Below are 19,795 nucleotides of genomic sequence, written 5' to 3'. Positions count from 1 at the left end.
TGAAGAGAGCGCCCTTGGCCAAGCGCACAATGCTTTCTTTCCCCAACCAGTCCTGACGTGCCTTGAACGGAGATTTCCAGAGCAAGTGACGAGTTGGGAGCAACAGCGCGGCCTTGGCCCCGGTGCGTTTACACCTCTACTAGGACTGGGAGAGCCGGAAGGAACACGACGCCTAGTCAACTCTCCGCTGTTATTTCTGGTCCTCATTGAGAAGGAAGAGGAGCTGTAGATCAGGGTGCCGAAGACCGGTCTACAGGATCTCAGCTCCCCTCCCTTCTCAACGAGGACCAGAAACTTTTGTTTCAATTAGAGTGCCCAAAGTTGGCGAAGAGCTGCGTGCCTCGGGAGCCACCCCACAGACTTGCAGCCTTGTCTCCGCCGCTGCCTGCCCGCCGACCCCAGCGCACCTAGTTTTTAGTTGGTTAAAATATTTTAAATTCGCGCCTTAACCTCAGGAGGGTTGGCTTGGTACAAATCATTGCGCTCTTTGAGTAGCGGAGAAAGGGGACTTTGGATGCGTTTATGTGCCGCCCCTTTGCGCGGGACTGAATCGGATCATCTTCGCCTTGTTGCGCTTTTGCAAAAGGGTGACCGAGGTGCGTTGGCACCCTTGGGAGTAGTTCAGTGACCTCTCCGCTACCTTCTCCAAAGGTGCTTCCCATAGCGCCACTCTCGCGTCCACTGCGCGACTGCTTGAATCGCGCAGCTTCTCAAGGGAGCGAGTGCGGAGCTCCTGGCGTCCCCTCCACCCAGCCTCCTCCAAAGGACGCCTTGCAGGGCGTGGGCAGGCCAGTATACCTTCCCCTAGGCTGGGGGCAGAAGGACCCGTGGGAACCTCAATCCCACCCCCCTTATTTTGCAACAGCCATCAGTCAAGAAAGATGGCAAGAGGTGTTGTCGAGAGATGCCCAGTGGGGTGCTGCGCGTTGCAAACTGGCAACAGGTTTGCGCTGTGTTTTCTCATGCGTTTCTTGGAAATGGCAAATCCGGAGGCGAACGTGGACGAATCTGGCTGCACGTGGACCCTGCGAAAGGGAGGGGGAGCTGCATACACCGTGAGGCGCACCCCCTAGAAAAAGCCCCCGGAGCAGAAGGAGACGCCGCGTCGCCCGCGAAAGAGGCGGCGGCGGCGGCGGCGCCCCGTCCCGCTTTCCGCTCCGGCTTCTTCCCTCCGACTCCCTTCTCATCAATGACAGCGAAGCGGGGGGGGGGTTGGCCCCGCCCCGCGGCAGCCCGGCACTCGCCCCTCATTGGAGGCCGGCCCCTCGGCCTCCTTCGCCATTGGCTGGCGAGAAATCAGTATCAATGTTTAAGCGGCGGCGTGAGGTGACTAGAGTCAGTCGGCAAGACGGAGGCGGGAGCCCGCGCGCGAGAGAGAGAGCGAGCGAGCGCGAGGGAGGGAGGGAGGGAGCGCGGGGCTGCGCGGCTGCCGCATCCGGCGAATGCTGCAGAAAGGGAGGAGGGGGAGGCGCCACTGCCGATCCTCCTCCTCCTCCTCCTCCTCGGCTACATCCAACTGTTGCATCTGCCTCCGGTCTTCCCAGCCGTTACCTGCTGCGGGATCGAAGCGGGATGGATTTGCTCGCTGCGGGCTCCGCGCGCCCTCCTGCTGCGCGTGGGGTTTGACCCACTGACCCACCCGCGAGAGGATTTTTTGCTTTCAGGCGTGGGAAGCGACCGAAGCAGCCTTCGCCTTCCAGCGGATTGCAGGATTCGCTCCTGGCCCGTCGATCCTCCTCAGGACTTACATAGAGATACAAAATAACAGCAAGAGAAGACAACTGCTTCTCACGTACATCCAAGCAGTGCCGAAACTTGCCCGAGCTGTGCTTTTCAGATTGCGTGTGTGCGCAGTGCGAGCGTGCGGCGTGTTTCTCTCCCGCCCCCCCCCCACTCCATCTGAACTCTGGGTGTTTCTATCACACGTGATACCCAGGAAAACAAGGGGGCACAACAACCTTGCATCCAAAAGCAGCGGAGGTGGGGTGGGGATTCCAGGCTGCTTCTCGCCTCTCGGACCCTCCTTCAACCTCCAGGGGCCGAGGCGAGCAGAAGTGGATCCGAGGCCAGCACCCTCCCCACACCTGGGCTCCCCCCAGCTCTGCGTGGATTGCAACAAATGGCATTATTTTTAAAAGCAGCCTCTTTTCCTGCTCCCACTCGGCGCTCCTGAGACTGTAGAATTGCATCCTCCAGCCCGGACTGCGGGGGGGGGGTGTGTGTTGCGTGTCCAGAGCCCTGGAAGCTGCAACTCTCGCCTGCCCCGGAGCAACGTGAGGCGCCACTGACTGGGTGCTCTGTGCTTTCTGTTTTTGCTCGGCGAGCTTTGACTCACCCAGACGCTTCGAAACACCTGCAGTTCTGGCTCTGGCTTCCATGGACGACAGCCGGGAGAGAGTAAAGACTGTTCTGTGAAATCCTGACATCCCGTCCAAGGGAGGGAGTTGTGCGCGTGTTTGTTTTGAAGACCCTTCATCCACCAGCAATAACCCCCGCTCCCGCCAGCCAACTCCACCCCCCTTAAAAATCTCTCCCCATTTTGCTGTCTCTCCACAGACACGTATTTCTTTAAAAAGCTTGTGAAAATGCACCGAAGCTGCTGGCTGCTGCAGCCTCAGGATTTTCCCTCCCAGTTTCTGAGAGCATTTTTTTTTTAAATAAAAGGATTCGAAAATATTTTTTTTAGCCAAGCTGTGTGAGCTCTACTCGGTGAAGAGGACAAAAGTGGCATTTGCGGTGGGGAGGTGATGGAGGCGCGAGGAAGAAAAGAGGGGCGATTGAAGGCGCTGCCTCGTGAATGCAAAGGCTGTTTCCCCTTTTAGGGAGAGACTTCGTGTGCGCGTCTCTCTCTCTCTCTCTCTCTCTCTCTCTCACACACACACCCACCCAGCGCCCACCTCTCGCTTCCCCCCTCCCCCCTTCCATTCTATGCGCCCAGCCATGAGTTGCCTGTTGATTTCCTCTTGACGGCCAAGACAGAGAGCGAGGCAGGCAAACTGAAATTAAACTGCAGCGAGGAAAGTGCAGAGCTCTCGCAGACACGCACAGAGGCAGCAGCGAGAGGCGGGCGGGCGGGCGGGCGGGCGAGGGGCTGGTCGCGGTGGCGGCGGCGGAGGCGCCACGAGCAGCAGCGGCGGCGGCTCCTCCCGATCTCCCAGGCGCAGCAACCCCCGGCGTGCCTCTGACGGGGCCGGCGGCTGATTTTTTCTTTTTTTAACCGACCCCCCTCCCCGTCTCGTTTGCCGAGAGACCCACTGCAGATCCGGAGGAGGAGCGGCTCTGTCGGGCTCGGAATCCTCTTTCTCTCCCCCTTCCTCCCGGAGGAGGATCTGGTGTGCAGGACCTACAAACCTGCAGAGACCCGGCTCTTTCGGGGGCTTCTGGACACCGCGCTTTGCCTCCCCTCCCACGGAGAACATTCTTGCTGGCGCCGCAGGAGGCGGCCAAGCGGGCGGCGGGTCCAGCCGGAGAGATGCGGCGCTCGGCAGCAGCCCAGCCGGCGAGATTTCATCGGCGACTGCAGCAAGAGGCTCGCTGAGGAAACCCGGCCGCCGGAGCCGTCAGGCGTCGCTTCCCCGCCGCCCCCCCCCCCCGCAAGTCTTGGCCGAGCGACTGCGGCCCCCCCCCCCGCCCGCCCGCCCGGCGGCTGCTCGCCCCTCCCCGGCCGCGCTGGCGGGGCTGCGCTTCTGGGCCAGGCGCCTGGGAGCGAGGAACACGCGCGCCCTCGCGCCCTCAAGTCCCTGCATTTGAGGAGATTTCTGCTTCGGGTCCGGAAAAGGAGCTGCGTGCTTCTGAATTATTCTCTCGGCCCCGCTCGCGCCCCGCACCCCGAAGTTGGAGGCAGCCAGGGGGACCCGCCGGCGCGCTGCCCCCATGGTGGGGCTGGCGGGTCTGCGCGGATCTTGGCGAGCAACAGGTCCTGGAACTTGAGCGAGGCGGCGGCGGCGGCGGCGGCGAGCCGGGGCGCAGCGAGGCGGCGGGCGCGACTCCCGGCCGCGGGGAGCGACGGCAGAGCGGGCGGCCTCGTCGGGGGCTTGGTGGGCGCGCCCGGGGATGTGGCCCCTTTCGGCCTGCTGCCTGCTGCTGTGCTGGGCTCTGCCTGCCCTGACGCTCAAGAACCTGAACTACTCGGTGCCCGAGGAGCAGGGCGCCGGCACGGTGATCGGCAACATCGGCCGCGATGCCCGGCTGCAGCCCGGCGCGGGCGGCGGGTTGCCGTCCCTGGAGCGCGCCCGCGGCGCCAAGTCCACCTTCCGCGTGCTGGAGAACTCGGCGCCGCACCTGCTGGACGTGGACGGCGAGAGCGGCTTGCTGTACACCAAGCAGCGCCTGGACCGCGAGGCGCTGTGCCGGCGGAGCGCCAAGTGTCAGCTGTCGCTCGAGGTGTTCGCCAACGACCAGGAGATCTGCATGATCAAGGTGGAGATCCAGGACCTGAACGACAACGCGCCCGCCTTCCCGTCGGACCAGGTGGACCTGGACATCTCCGAGAACGCGGCGCCGGGCACCCGCTTCCCGCTGGCCAGCGCCCACGACCCGGACGCCGGCGAGAACGGGCTGCGCACCTACGTGCTCACCCGCGACGACTACAGCCTCTTCTCGCTCGACGTCAAGGCCCGCGGCGACGGCACCAAGTTCCCCGAGCTGGTGGTGCAGAAGCCGCTCGACCGCGAGGAGCAGAGCCACCACACGCTCGTGCTGACGGCGCTCGACGGCGGCGACCCTCCGCGCTCGGGCACCGTGCAGCTCAACGTGCGCCTCATCGACTCCAACGACAACAGCCCCGTCTTCGAGGCCGCCTCCTACGTGGTGGAGCTGCCCGAAAACGCGCCGCTGGGCACGGCCGTCATCGACCTCAACGCCACCGACGCCGACGAGGGCACCAACGGCGAGGTGCTCTACTCGTTCAGCGGCTACGCGCCCGAGCGGGTCCGCGAGCTCTTCAGCATCGACCCGCAGACGGGCCTGATCCGCGTCAAGGGCAACCTGGACTACGAGGAGGGCGGCCTCGTTGAGATCGACGTGCAGGCGCGCGACCTGGGGCCCAACCCCATCCCGGCCCACTGCAAAGTCACCGTGCGCCTCGTCGACCGCAACGACAACGCGCCCACCATCGGCTTCGTCTCGGTGCGCCAAGGGGCGCTGAGCGAGGCGGCTCCTCCGGGCACCGTTATCGCCCTGGTGAGAGTGACGGATCGTGACTCGGGCAAAAACGGGCAGCTGCAGTGCCGGGTGCAAGGGGATGGCAGCGGCGGGGACGGGGCCGTGCCCTTCACCCTGGAGGAGAACTATGACAACTTGTACACCGTGGTGACAGACCGGCCTTTGGACAGAGAGGTGCAGGACGAGTACAATGTCACCATCCTGGCGAGAGACGGGGGCAGCCCTCCACTCAACTCCACCAAATCCTTCTCTGTCAGGATCCTGGACGAGAACGACAACCCTCCCCGCTTCAGTAAGAGCCTCTACGTGCTGCAGGTCCCTGAGAACAACATCCCCGGGGAGTACCTGGGCTCTGTGCTGGCCAAGGACCCAGACCTGGGGCAGAACGGCACAGTGTCCTACTCCATCCTGCCAGGGCACGTGGGTGACGTCTCCATCTACACCTATGTCTCCGTCAACCCCACCAATGGCGCCATCTATGCCTTGCGTAGCTTCAACTACGAGCAGACCAAGCACTTTGAGTTCCATGTGTTGGCCAAAGACTCTGGCTCCCCCCACCGAGAGAGCAACGCCACCGTCCGCGTCACTGTCCTCGATGTCAACGACAACGCTCCTCTCATTGTCTTGCCAGCCCTCATCAATGACACCGCCGAGCTCCAGGTCCCGCGGAACGCTGGCGTTGGGTATCCTGTGGGCACTGTCCGTGCCATGGACAGCGATTTTGGGGAAAGTGGGCGCCTCACCTACGAGATTGTGGAAGGCAATGAGGAGCACCTCTTTGAGATGGACCCAACCAGTGGGGAGATCCGCACACTGCACCCTTACTGGGAAGAGCTGAGCCCTGTGGCTGAGCTGGTGGTCAAGGTCAGTGACCACGGAAAGCCCAGCCTTTCCGCAGTGGCCAAGCTGATTGTGCGGGCCTTGGCTGGACCTCTGCCTGAAGCAGGTGAGCCCCAGGTGAATGGCGAGCAGCACAGGCGACCCCACTGGGACCTGTCCCTGCCTCTGATCGTCACCCTGAGCACCGTTTCCATCATCCTCCTGGCTGCTATGATCACCATTGCCGTGAAGTGCAAGCGGGAGAACAAGGAGATCCGCACCTACAACTGCCGCATTGCTGAGTACAGCCACCCCCAGCTGGGTGGAGGGGGTGGTGGCGGAGGTGGGGGCGGAGGCAGCGGCGGGAGCAAGGGCAAGAAGAAGAAGATTAGCAAGAACGACATTATGCTCGTGCCCAGTGAAGGGGAGGACAGCCGGGGGCCCCTCAATGTCATGAACGTGGTCAGCAGCCCCTCCTTGGCCACGTCCCCCATGTACTTTGACTACCAGACCCGGCTGCCCCTGAGCTCGCCCAGGTCGGAGGTGATGTACCTGAAACCTGCCTCCAACAACCTGACTGTGCCGCAGGGGCATGTGGGGTGCCACACCAGCTTCACAGGGCAAGGGACTAACGTCAGTGAGGCTCCCCCGAGCCGGATGTCCATAATTCAGGTAGGAGACTTTTAGAAATCACCCGAAACTCCCTCACTGCCCAGTTGCATTTTAGGTCTGCAGTGAAACCTGCTGAGAGGCCTCTCTCCAGGCATCCCCCAAGATGGGTTGGCCCAGGGTTCAAAAACCTGACTGCATTTGGGCCTGATTCTTGTTTCAGTTCATCGGTAGCAGGTTGATTGGAAGTTAGGTCAGCAAAATAAAAAAAAAAAAATGGCACACCCATGAAGCATTACGGTACTGTGAAACTGGTGCACATTTACACCTAAGAACCACTATGTTTGATCAGGTTTCTCAGAACTGGAAATTGGCCAGCAGAGGGGCTTTGTCTGAGGTTTCACTGTAATATTCCCAGGGAAAATGGGAAGGCCCATCCCTCACTGCTAAGTGGAGATGGTAGATATTGTTCAGTTTAATAAAAAATATATCTACACATATGGGGTTTGATTCGAGGAAATTTGCAGATGCAGTGAATGTAGCTCTCCATTTGTGTATGTCAAGGTGAATTCTGTTTGCAAATGTATGTTTTCATGTTTAGAATGTCCTATTAAATATATCTGTACACAGAGATATACTGTACACATAATATTTATTTTTGACATAAGAGTACTGTGTGCCCTTGCCACTTTTTCTTCATGACCAAAAGAACTAAGCAGTTAAAAGAGACATAAATTCTGCAGTGAGATTTGCTAGATTGCTACTATCTGATGAAAGTTAAACACTTTGAAATTCCACAGAAAAGGTTTTAGCCACGTGCCGTTACCCGCCCCCCACCCCCTGTTGGCTCAGATTGTGCTTAACTTCAACTGGATTGAGAATATATGTTTAGCTGCGTGTATGTTTAATTTATATGTTTAGCTCCACTTCATGGGATTCAAATATACAAACAAATAAATAAAAAGGAAGTGAAAGCACAATATTTATTCTTGGCATGAATCAACATTTTGATTTTTGCCTTGTAGCCAAGGACTTCAGGCTGACCCTGCAGGCATGCGTGCTCCTCATTTGATGGCAGCAAATCAAATGGTGACTTGCATGTATGAATGGACCATCAGAGTTTGAATACAATGGATAACATTTTAATATTGTACATTCTCTTGACTATAGTGCTTTTCAGTGGAGTCAGTTCATCCATTCAGCCAGCATTTATCAAGGGTTGCACCGCTGAACTGTCTAGTAGCGTACATGTATGTGTAAATCTGCTCTGAAATGGTTTAATTTTTATGGTGCAAGTACATGTGGGGCTACATTATGCTTTTACCTGAAACTGATGGCAGATGTTTGTGGAATGGCAATGATCCAGCCAAAATTAATTACTTTTAAAGTCTAGTAGAGACTGAAGCACATGCACAACTGTCTACCTGTAATGACTAATTTAAACATGCTCATCTTGGGGTGGGTTGCATGCCACTCAAACGAGTGTGGAATGTTGTGCATTGGTTATTGGTTTTAATTCAGAGAAGGAAATTAGTTTCTTCAAGGAGGAAGATTTGGAATAATGATTCTAATTGGTTTGGAATAATGATTCTATGGAAGTCATCTCCCAGGGTCTCAGTATTTCCAAATCATGCCCTTCTTATTTGAGAGGGCTGTTGTCGAGCCAGTGGGCTATAGATGGCATCTCAATAGCCTGGACCAGGAGGCTTACGTTTAAGCTCAGTTTTGCTGAAACCTGAGGACTTCACTGGGGTGTGTCTCAATCTACACCTAATTCAGAATGAAGTTGTTGCATTCTAGATTGTTCCACTTCAGTTTGCAGGTGTGGGGGGGTGTCATATTTTTTTCAAACACTGTTTTATGCAAGGTCTCTGCATGGTAGTAAAATACTATATACATTGGGATTCAGCTCTTGTTGATGTGCTGGTCTATTACATGCAGGGAGCATAAAAAGCATGACCTACCCTCACCTAAACTTTGAAGCGGTACATTTCAAAGTTCCACCCCTTCATTTATTCTGCATGATGAGTAGATTGGGTCTAAGCCCTATGGAACAGGACTTGACCTGGGGTTGTTTTCTTCTGTGTACAAATAGTGGTAGTTGTGGAATGATGTTTGCCTATGACAAAACAACCTTGTGCAGGCTCTGGATAATGGCTGCTAAGCACGTTGCCAGTGTTGTATGTTTTGTCCCGGGTTGCTTCTAAGATGCTGTTCTGAGTCACAGGGGAATGATCTAAGTGTATCAGAAGTGACAGAGACTCATTTATGTTCCAGGCTTAATGGGGAAGGTTGCTCTCTTGCTCTTGGTGCACTGAAAAGAAATTATAATGGGTTTGAGATTTTCATTTCTGCATGATTTCATATACTTAAGGTTGCTGCTCTTTTTTGTCTTTCTGCCGCTCGCAGCAATCCTATGCAAACATATGTGGAGTAAGATCCATTGACATTAAGGGGATTTATTTCTGAGTAAACATGTGTGGAATTGGGCTTCAGAAGGCCACTCCCCTACATTCTGTCCTGCTGCAAGTTACACTTCGTCACACTCCAGTGTCACCAAGAAACAGAACACAAAATGTGCCCATACGCATTTTGAACTCCCACTCGAATGGTGTCGCTGAATGGCTCGTGTTTCAAGTTCCTATGTAGGTGAATAGGCTGTTGTTCATTTCTGGGGGTGGGGAGTGCGGCTCTTGGAACCAATGTTGAGGGGAGAGCAGAAGCTGTCTCCACCAAAAGGAATCCTGTGGGCCTCCAGCATGCCCCCCCCCGCCCATATAATAGATTGCCATCCACACTTCCCTGGTACGTCATTATGATGGCCTAATCTCCAATTGCTCTGCTGAGGCTGGGGTGCTGATATCTGGCAAGCCTTAGACCCAAATACTGCAGTCACTGATCCAGCAGAGTTATGTCTTTTAATAACTACAAACCTCCTTGCAAGGTCACTGAACGATTCTTCAATTCCTACTATTGAGTTGTATTACAGAAACAATTTCATTTTATGCTTATCATGAATGTGTGTTGCTATCAATTAGGTGAGCTGAGCAATACTCAAAATTTGAAATTGATTTTAACAAAAAGTGACACTTGGAGGAAGAATATCAGGTTAGGGCAGAACGGAAGGTAATTTGATTTATAATTCATGCATTTAAAATGGATATTTTTTTTCCTAGTGGCATTTGTCTAGATCATGTCTGTCTTAAAAATGTAAAATGGAGTAATTAGAATACCAAGCCCTCTAAAACCCACCCTCTCCAAAACCATTTTTATCTAGTGTAATAGTTACTTAAATCTTAGAGAATTATATTTTGCTAAAACCATGTAATTATCCATCTAGAGCAAATAACACATGTATTGATGGTGCTGAATCATTAAAGATTTTAATGTAGTGTAAAATCCCAGTTGGCAAACATGACTTGTTTTCCTTTTTTACATTGTAATACTGCATAATATCTTTTTGTCCTGAAATTTATATAAAACTGAAAGAGGAATTTCCTCCCTTAAAAAGGTGTTCTGTGGTTTCTGTATATATGTAATAAAATGCTAACCATGGATGGGAACTAACTGCAGGATCTGTAACATGGTGTGGCAGAGGGGATTATGGAGTCAGCAGACTAAATTTTCCCTCCTTTTTTTCCACCTGGGAAAATCAGGGGCTCCAAGGTTTAGGCCATAAGTAATAGTGCCCCTGGCGTTACATGTTCTCGAAAAAGATATTTGAATCAAGTGGTAGGTGACTGATTTCTGTGGGTTGTGGGTATGAGGCTCCTTGGGTACAAGTTGAGGAGCTACTTCCAATCTGCAGCTAGTAATGGAAACCTCCATCCTGGAGCTTAGGACAGAATCTTAGAGCTTCTGCTCCAGCCTCATGTTCTGTGTGGGAGCTGCAGTTGGCCATCCAGCCCCTGCTTAAATACCTCCTGTGAAGCTTCTCCTGTCTTTTCTCGGGCAGAAATGTCACTTTCCTCCATTTTTGGCTTGAAAATGCTAGGATAGGGAAAGGCTCGTTGAATTGCTCCATTTCATGCAATGGTACAGATGTACCAGTGCTAGAAACCCAGGTTAAGGGAGTTAAATAAAAATACTTCCTCAGAAATGAATGCGAATCTCGACCCACATAGTCTCAGCAGGCCAGGATGCCTCAAGATGCTGGCGCTAGCGTGAAATAATACTCTTTCCCTCAAATAACATGGGCTTTAAAAGGAAGCGACTGCGTTATTAGCTGGCTCTTCACCTTTCCTACACAAGTGTCGCAGTCATATGGTACGGTACAGCTTTTCTGGGACTATATCACATCAGGCTGCAGGTGGAGGAATCTCATGTTTGAATTCTTTCCCATGGGGAAAAATAAAAATCTCCCTGCACAAGGAAAAGTAACTGATGTGTTGGATTTCTGTGTCTTTTTCTTTTCACAGTGGTAAATAATCCAAGTGTAGAAAGTTATCAGTGCACCTGATGTTGATACCTCAAATTCAAATTTTAGTAGGAACCACAACAGCCAAAGTGCTAAAATAGTTCAAATATTTTTTTGGGATGTGTTTTAAAAAGGGAACCCCAATCCCTTACCCCCATACATTTGTAACTGTGAACTCTTTAAATCTCCATGCTTTTTAGTCTTCAGAACAAACTGTTAAACCGCCCCCCCCCCAAAAAAAAAAGATCTACTAGAAAAACTCTCTGGGTGTTTATTTCCTTTTTGCATGATTGCAGAATAGACTACATTTTGTAATACTATGCATCTGGAACAGTTATTGTGTTATAAATCATGAAATCTAAAAGGCAGCACAACATGGCAATTGCAGGAGCGAGGAGTTCTGATCCATTTCCACCCCTTTTAGAACAAGCTCCCACAGAAACAGGAATACTAGCAAGGGTGAACCTTTCTTGGTTAGGGAACTGGCTCTAAGAGGGAATGATCCATGGTGGCTGGTTTTCATGTTCAGGTAATCCAGAGGGGATTGCATGGGAGAAAAAGTAGAGTTTCAACTCACCCTTATTTTGGATGTGTAATATAGTATTACGTACTCCTATTATTGTGAGGTTACTCTGGGCTGAGGAGGCTGGGGAGAGAGTGACTTCCCCAAGTTCAGGGTTCTTGCATTATTCTACAAAACCCTTAACAACTTGGGTCCTTCAGGACCGCCGGACTCCTTACATCCTTTAGGCCCTCTCCCAGTTGGATGTGCAGAGCTTGATGAATACTCAAAAAATAAAATCCAGAAGGCATATTATGTGTAAGCTTTTCTCATTACATGGCTAATTATAACTGATTCCCCCGCCCTGTTGTTTCCTGTTTGTAACCTTCATCTGAATGAACCTGCTGGACAGTTCTTAAGTTCTTATACAGACCCAAGTCACTTAAGTAAGGCAAACAGGGATTTGTTCTGTTTCTTTCAGATATAAGCATCCTTGCATGTAAAATCAGAAGAAGAAAACTTGTGTGGATAAGTGCAGTAATTTCATGCTAACAGTCACACACAAAAGGCTTGTTTTTGGGGTGTGTTTTTTTACTTCTGGCAAACAAGCCACTCTTTCTTTTTCTCTACATTTTCAGAAAGATGAAAGAGTTGATGGATAAAGGGAAAGCAGCAGATATAGGTTCTTTAAAGTGACATGACAGCAGCATTGAAAACTATCTACATATGCAAGTCGTGCTGATGATCATAGAGAATATTTACGATTGTACTTGTGATCTGGTGCGGAGAGATTTGTAAATATAGCAAGAGTGGAGACAGAATAAGAGAACCACGGCTGCAGATTTTTATTGAGCAGTGGCAACAAAAAAGGCCATTTTGCAAGAAACTCTCAAGCTGAGAATCGCCACGGTTTGCTGTGGTAGGCAGTCCTGTAACATTTTAAGATAAAGTACAGATCGTTCATAATACTTCCAGGCACCTGATGTTTACGATGTGCTGACAGATTACTGTCAAATCCCAGTGCAACCTCATCACCAGGTGTCCCTAGTAGCATCTGAGAAGAGAAGAGACTTCGGGGGGGAAGAAAAAACCCATAAGTTGTGTTCATGCTGTTCATCTATATGTGCTATTGTTGCATTGCTTGCTGTTAGAAACTTCAGTGTGTCTGTTCTGAGAAGGCTTAATAGAGCCTGAGGACACAGCAACAGGAAAGGGGGAGAATTCTTCTTTTTTAAGATGCTGTGTTTATGTTACACACTGAAAAATCCACTACCAAATTTGCCACATACTTCTTAATTTTGTTTTCATCCTTCATGTGTGTAGCAATTTTCAGGTAACAGGAGTTAATGAAATACACTAGCTGCCTGGATCTCTGGCTGATAGTCCTGTTTTGAAAAATAAATAATGAGGGCCTGTGTCCCAGAACTCAGGCAGCATGTGCTGAAGGAGGTCTCCTCAGAAGTCAGGCCCAGATGTTTTAATGTGACTTCCATATTCAGTGCAAGAATTGTACTATTCTGCTTGGGGCTGGTGGCAGCTGGAGGACCACAGATTTCCCCTCTTTCAGTATGCATGCTTAGGAGGATTGCATAGTACCACCATTTTGTTGTAATTACTATGAAGACTGCATGGGACCAATTAATACAAGTGGAATTCAGTGTAGCGGCAAGGAGATTGTTCCGTCAGCCCCTGCATTTCTGCCTCACTGATGGATCATCCTCCCCTCTCATTCCCTCGCATGCTGTTTGGGGGTTGTTGCAACCCCCCAAGTAGATTTGGGGGAGCAAAGGGGGGAAAGCTCCACTGTGCTAGTGAAAATCCTTGTTCTGGCTTCCAAGAACAGAAGGGGTTCATTGAAACAATATTTCACCCAAATACGATAGTCAGACCTTCTCAGAAACAGTCTATATAAAGAACATTCAGAATGACTGTATACATTTGTAAATGCTACCTCAGCTGCCATATAAACCGTTCAAGGGCAGGAAGTGTCTTTCTTGGAGAGCTGATGGAATGAGCCCTGCTTCTCATCTCTCCCACTGGTTGTGGTTTGTTTAAACTAATTTTGGTAAGAAGAAACCACAGTTCCCTAAGTTTGGGTGCAATATGCAGCTTTTAAGTTGCTCCTCTAGCAGAGAGGAAAGGAAGTACCTGAATCCAAGTCTTTCCGCAGCTCATTCCCAACCCCCTCAGCTGTGGTTTTTGTGTTGTGATTGTCTGAACCAGGCCAGGGATCTGTGTTAAGCTACCCAGTGATTTTATGTCAAAGACAAGATTTGAACTTGAGATTTCTTGTTTTTTTTAGCAAAGTCCATCACTATCCAGAAATTGTACTGAGAAGCCTCAGATCTGGAATAGATGCTTTACAAAGAATTGTCAGTATATTTTAAGCGGGCAACTATAAATTATGTCAAATAAACGATCCTTTTAATGTATATTTTAAAAATCAGCCACAAGGGTAAGGATATGACCAGGAAGCAGCTATTTGCTGTGGGAGGAAAGCTGTGCTTTATGGGGGGGGGGGAGAAGAATAACTCCCTCTCTTCAGTCCCCGTCCTGAAGGAGGCTCCCCATGGCTTCTGCTTAAAACACACAAAAATACCAGTACATTCAGTGTGATCTTGCATTTAATATAATACCATGTATAGCCCTAAATGAAGCCTGCTAAGCCCAGCTTGCACAAGTTGTAGATCACCATGACAAAGCCCACTTCGCCAAGCCAAAACACTTCACTCTTTCTCAAAGACCACCTATCCTGGCTTCCCGACCAATTGCTTTAGGAACCATTAGAGCAGACCTCTCCATCAGGTCTTCAGTCTGAACCCATTTTGGCTGCCCACAATAACCCAGTTGGGATTGCACTTTAGTTTCCCTTTCCTTATACTTTGCAGGTGGGGAATTGGAAAGCCAGCCTTCCTGGAGGGGAAAATTGGTTCTGGAGATTGACTCTGAGGACTATGTGCTGAAGGCTTAAATAGATTTTCCCATTGTGTTAACCGAGGAACCCTCAGAGTTTGAGAACTTTGAAAGTATGCATACTAGAAGTTTGCAGTGAATGACAGATGGTCCGTTCAAATCAAGATGTCCAATTCAGTTCTCTACCCTACTTCCCCTTGGCTCCCAAGCCTGCTTTGGACTGCAAGTGTCACAGTGTAGCTGCAATGAGAAGGCAGATCTGGCAGAATCCCAGCTTCTACACAACTGTCAACTCTTGGCAAGCTAATACATTATTGGATCCTGAAACTCAGTGTCTAAGCTTCTCCAGCTCTTGCTTGTCTCCATCCTTCTTCAGTGCCATCCAGCCTCACTTCTCTAGATCTTAAGTGTGGTTTTTCTCAGACATGTTTTTGCCTTTACCCCTTCATTCTTCAACTTACTTCCTTTATGATCTGCATTCCTTAGCTACCTGACCTATCCATGCAGGTCCTCCTGTCTTTTTCCTTCTCCTTAACAAGACTCAGCAATTTCCCCATAGCTGTTATGTATGTGCAGCCTCCAAGGTGTCACAGCACCACGACCAATTGCTGGGAGGGGTTTCATTGCTGCCATGGTTTGAGGGAGATTGTTGCAACATTGATAGTGAAGCTACAAGATAAGAAGCCAAGAAGGGACATACTGCTTTTGTGAGAATGGAGGATTAATGATGCATTTGAAATGAAAGCACCTTCATTAAATCCACGGTGACAATATTGGTGTTCTCTAGATAAAGAGCAGTTCTGTGGGCTGAAAATGTTATTCAGTAAAACTATTTCCAAGCACCAGAGATACTCAGGCGTACTCAGGCACAACAACATGTGTGGCTGACCAGCAATATGGGAAGAAACTGGTTGTTGTGGTCCTAGGCAGCATGCATTCCTTTTGTGTATCCAGGTATGCAGGTTCATCTGTATTTTGTGTGGGGGGGTATTGGGTTGTTGTTTTTATTTTAATTATGTGAACCGCCCTGAGGCTTCTGGATATAGGGCAGTATATAAATTCAGTAAACAAACAAACAAAATTAGACAGACTCTGTGGGGGAAACACTTTGGATAGTGCAATACAGTGGTCCCTCGGGTTAAGTACTTAATTCGTTCCGGAGGTCCGTTCTTAACCTGAAACTGTTCTTAACCTAAAGCACCACTTTAGCTAATGGGGCTTCCTGCTGCTGCCACGCCGCTGGAGCACAATTTCTGTTCTCATCCTGAAGCAAAGTTCTTAACCCGAGGTACTATTTCTGGGTTAGCGGAGTGTGTAACCTGAAGCGTCTGTAACCTGAAGCGTATGTAACCCGAGGTACCACTGTATCTAGCTGCAGTAGGTATTCTATCCATATCCGTTTGCACCCACAGTTTTCTGTATAGGTTGACTTCTCCATGTAAGGTGTCAGCTGTGCTAAGAAGGATCCTTGGATTGATCTGCTCTTGCTTTAGGTTAGCAACATCTAACTTAGGTTTGCCTTTGTGCAGGGCATCTGTCCAGTGTGTGCTATTTGATCTGGTATAGCTCTCAGTGCCAATCAGCTGATGGGTGCCTTTGTTGTTCGTTTGCAAGAGGATTGAATACAAGCAGTTTGCAAATGGACTTCAAAGTGCTGAGAACCTCATCACTGCAGATGGTCCCCATGGAGCTCTCTGTGATTTAGTTCATCTCAGTGTTTTATTTGCCACCTCATCTTCTTTACTTGCCCCTACATAATGTCATGTATGACGTCTGGTGTGGGCCAGGTGGATGTGTTTGGGGGGAAATGTCCTCTCAGGCCCAATTTAGCTCTTTGCTGGGTCATGTCCAGTTAGGCTGGTGGGCTGGAGGTTCTTCACTGGTGCTTCAGATCCTGCACCCTGCTGTCAGCGTGTGCAGCAGTGACCAGGGCCAACAGGAACCATAGAAAATGTAGTTCCCACCGTTCCCGGCTTCCCTGGCTGCTTCCTGGTAGCCAAAGCCGTGCCTCCTAGATATTGTTGGATTTGACACCTGCCAGCCCTTGCCAGCACCTCTTGCTTTAGTAAGCTTTGGAAAGAGAAGCCCGTGGGAGGGCGTGTCGTTGCCACCCATGGCTCTATACTCTGTGGCAGGGAGGGACTTGTGTTGGCACCATAAGGAGTGTGGCGCTGTCAATTAAGAATGAGACTAGTCTTAAATTAGATTCAGTATATGCAGGAGATGTCCAGATTAATATAAATGGACCCATTTCCACTGTTAGTGGGAGGAGAGGTCTATCCATAGCTATGAATCTTCGGCTTGGTAGAACAGGAGGTGCTTTTATGAGGAGTGACATTTTGACAAGGAATGGAGAAATCTGTCGATTTTAGTTTCTCTCAGTTTCTCACTTCTCCAGTCTTAAATTGAATTTGATCTAATTTTGCATCAGCTGGAGATATTTTGTTTTAAGTCTGTATGAGCATTTATATGCTCTGTGTGTGTGTGTGTGTGTGTGCATGCGCACATTTCTCCTAATATACACATTTTTGCATGAATTCCCCCCTAATACAATGCATTTTTGTACATTTCTCCCTACTGTATCCTTTTTGTACACCTGCATTTCAGTTTGCATATTGTTTTGGGAATTGTGAATGAGGTAGGTTTGAATTAAAAAGTGGACTGATCAAATTTCTCCCCATCCCTAATTTTGACATAGTTTGCAGAAAGAGCCTTGAATCTCTTCTGTGGCAGCTGCTCCTCTTAGGGTGCAGACTTATACAGCAGAGTAAGTCCAAATGAACTTGATGGAGTTTGCTCCTGAGTAGACACATAAAAGATTGGATTTTAAATCTCATTTTCATTAACATTACTGTATTTCATTGGCCTTGTTTAATTAATGGGGGAAACGTACACTGATCTTTCTTTTTCAGAAAACATAGGAATGGATTTAGGCTTCTCAATGTAGCTAGCTATGATCCAAGTTACTTGTGAGTTGTTCTCCTGCATTATATCATATCTTAGGGTGACACAGAAGTTCACAAATCTTGCGAACAGGGGCTAGTTGCATGCTAATTTAAATGTGTAGACCTTTAATTATTTATAATAATTATTAAAAATACACATTGGGTGCAGTGAAGAGGGTCCGAGGGGAGCCCCTGGCTTGCTCCCCTGTGCTGCTGCAGGTGGAATATACCTGTGGGGCTGTGGGAGGTACAGAGGAAGAATTCTAGAATTTCTAGGTTATGCATAAGATCGGTAAGGCGCACAGATGGATTTATATCCTAGTAGCTTTCAGATGGGATGTGGGTGGTGCTGTGGGTTAAACCACACAGCCTAGGACTTGCCGATCAGAAGGTCAGTGGTTCAATTCTCCATGACGAGGTGAGCTCCCATTTCTCGGTCCCTGCTCCTGCCGACCTAGCAGTTTGAAAGCACGTCAAAGTGCAAGTAGATAAATAGGTACCGTTTTGGCGGGAAGGTAAACGGCGTTTCCGTGCGCTGCTTTGGTTCACCAGAAGCGGCTGAGTCCTGCTGGCCACATGACCTGGAAGCTGTACGCCGGCTCCCTCGGCCAATAAAGCGAGATGAGCGCTGCAACCCCAGAGTCAGTCACAGCTGGACCTACCTTTAGCTTTCAGACATGTAATATATCCAGCTTTCTGCTTTATTGTTAATTGGCCCAGTCTGCCCTATAGTCAATTGATGTACTAAAAGAATAGACCAAAAAACAAACAAAAACCCACCTCCAAGTGAATTAGATGTATCACCTCACATTAGCCATTGTCCCCATTTGGAAATGATAATATCATTGACTTCTGGCTGGCTAAATTCATTGGTTGCAGTTCTGGACTGTGCTCAACTCTTTCCCTCTTTCTTTGTCACACCCTGAGCTGCCATGCTCAGGTGGCGTCATAAAGAGAAGGCAGGAAACTTCTCTGTTCTGGGGTATCTAGCCTGGGGAAGAGGGAGGGATATACTGGTAAATGGATTTCTGTTGCTTTCCCCACTCCCCCAAGCCCAAAGATTTCAGAAAGCCAGTGGGAGAGGGAGAATGCAGGAAGGTTTGGTTCAGGGGGACAGAAGTGGTCTTGTAAGTGTTCAAAGCCGTCAGTATCCCAAGGCTTTGTGGCAGATGGGTGATGTGTAAGAAACTTGTTTCACGACACTGAAGAACTCCGATGTGTTGATAAAGGCCGTGCCTGTGCAGCAGAAATTAGGCATCTGTGTTCTCTAAAAATTATTTTCATTTTGCTCTTGGAGTGATCGACACCCGAAATTAATTTCAGACGATGTTTCAGACGATCTATTGAGATTCATGTGCCAGCCTTCCTCCCTTTGCCCATTCTAGTCCTTCTGACGCGTTGATTACGGGTATTTGCAGGCCCTGCCCTGGAACACTTCCAGGCAGTTTTATTGTACTGAAATGGCTGCTTCCAGTTCATTGAGCATCTAGCATAATACGGCTGAATATGATTGGCGCGTTTACATATATTTATTCAGAAAAAAATCCGGCAGTTAAACTGCATAATTATGGGAAAACGAATCATAACAATAAAAGACCATTTAAGTTAACAAGCTTTGTGATCGAAGGATAAATACAGGTTGGATAAATTGAGACTGTAGATGTAACTAATCTACATAAATAAGCTTTGGTCTGATTAGAAGAATGGAATACATTAAAATAATTTAGATGTTACTTCAAAAAATCATTTTGTTTCAGTAATTTTTTAAAAAATAATGAGTTATTTCTATTGTTTGGTGCATTTCTATTAAAAATAACTGCTTCCAGTGATAAAATGCAGCACTGCACTTTTTTAAAATAAAAAAGTAATGTCTACCATTAGCAGATAACAGAAAACACAAGTAAAAAAGCACAAGATTTTAAAGTTCATTTGCGCTTCTGCACAGTGGAGTTACCACATTCTGTGGTATCCTGGGATAACAATATAGTTTATTATTTCAGAGTCTGCTTCAATCAAATATTAATTTAAGGCTTAAACAAATAGAAAGTCCTAGGATGAGGAAAGGTTTTTTCACTGTTTCATATCAACTGTGTAAGCAAGTATGTAAGGAAGGAAATGTCGACAATGGAATTGTCCCCTGCCCCCCCTCCGACAAGGAACTCTTTCACCAGTAGAAGGGGTGGGGTGCATAAACTGAGAGAGCACCCCGAGTTATCTCCGTAGGTGACTCAGGCCAGTGAGCCCAGGCCATATCCTGAGAATAATATTGTTGTAGAGGCAGAATTATGTGCAAATTTGGCATTTGTTTCTTTCAATTGAGGGCAACAACAAGTTCATTCGCTGTAAGAGTCCAGCATTGCAGGGGTTGGACCAGATGACCTTTGGGGTCCCTTCCAACTCTACAATTTTGTGATTCTAAAAAGGTCA

The 19,795-nt window shown here is 49.2% G+C and overlaps 1 protein-coding gene across 12 annotated transcripts in view; it reads left to right on the top strand.

Annotated features, from left to right (window-relative positions):
- The first annotated feature begins 3,988 nt into the window (after positions 1–3,988).
- PCDH17 (protocadherin 17) overlaps positions 3,989–19,795 on the top strand; it is a 143,204-nt gene continuing 127,397 nt past the window's right edge. For 5 of the 12 annotated variants that reach the window (XR_013837849.1, XM_079972480.1, XM_079972485.1 and 2 more), the window contains exon 1: positions 3,990–6,654. Coding sequence is in view for 11 of the 12 variants with exons in the window: in XM_079972480.1 (XP_079828606.1) it covers positions 4,054–6,654 (2,601 nt within the window). In the remaining variant the exon portion in view is untranslated. Of the gene's footprint in view, positions 6,655–19,795 lie in introns of all 12 variants that reach the window. The other 7 variants (XM_079972478.1, XM_079972479.1, XM_079972481.1 and 4 more) reach the window with 4 other exon arrangements.

Source organism: Podarcis cretensis, assembly GCF_951804945.1.
Source record: "Podarcis cretensis genome assembly, chromosome: 4".
Taxonomy (NCBI): Eukaryota; Metazoa; Chordata; class Lepidosauria; order Squamata; family Lacertidae; genus Podarcis; species Podarcis cretensis.
Note: the sequence above shows the minus strand (reverse complement) of the source record. Positions and strands in the feature narration are given on the sequence as shown.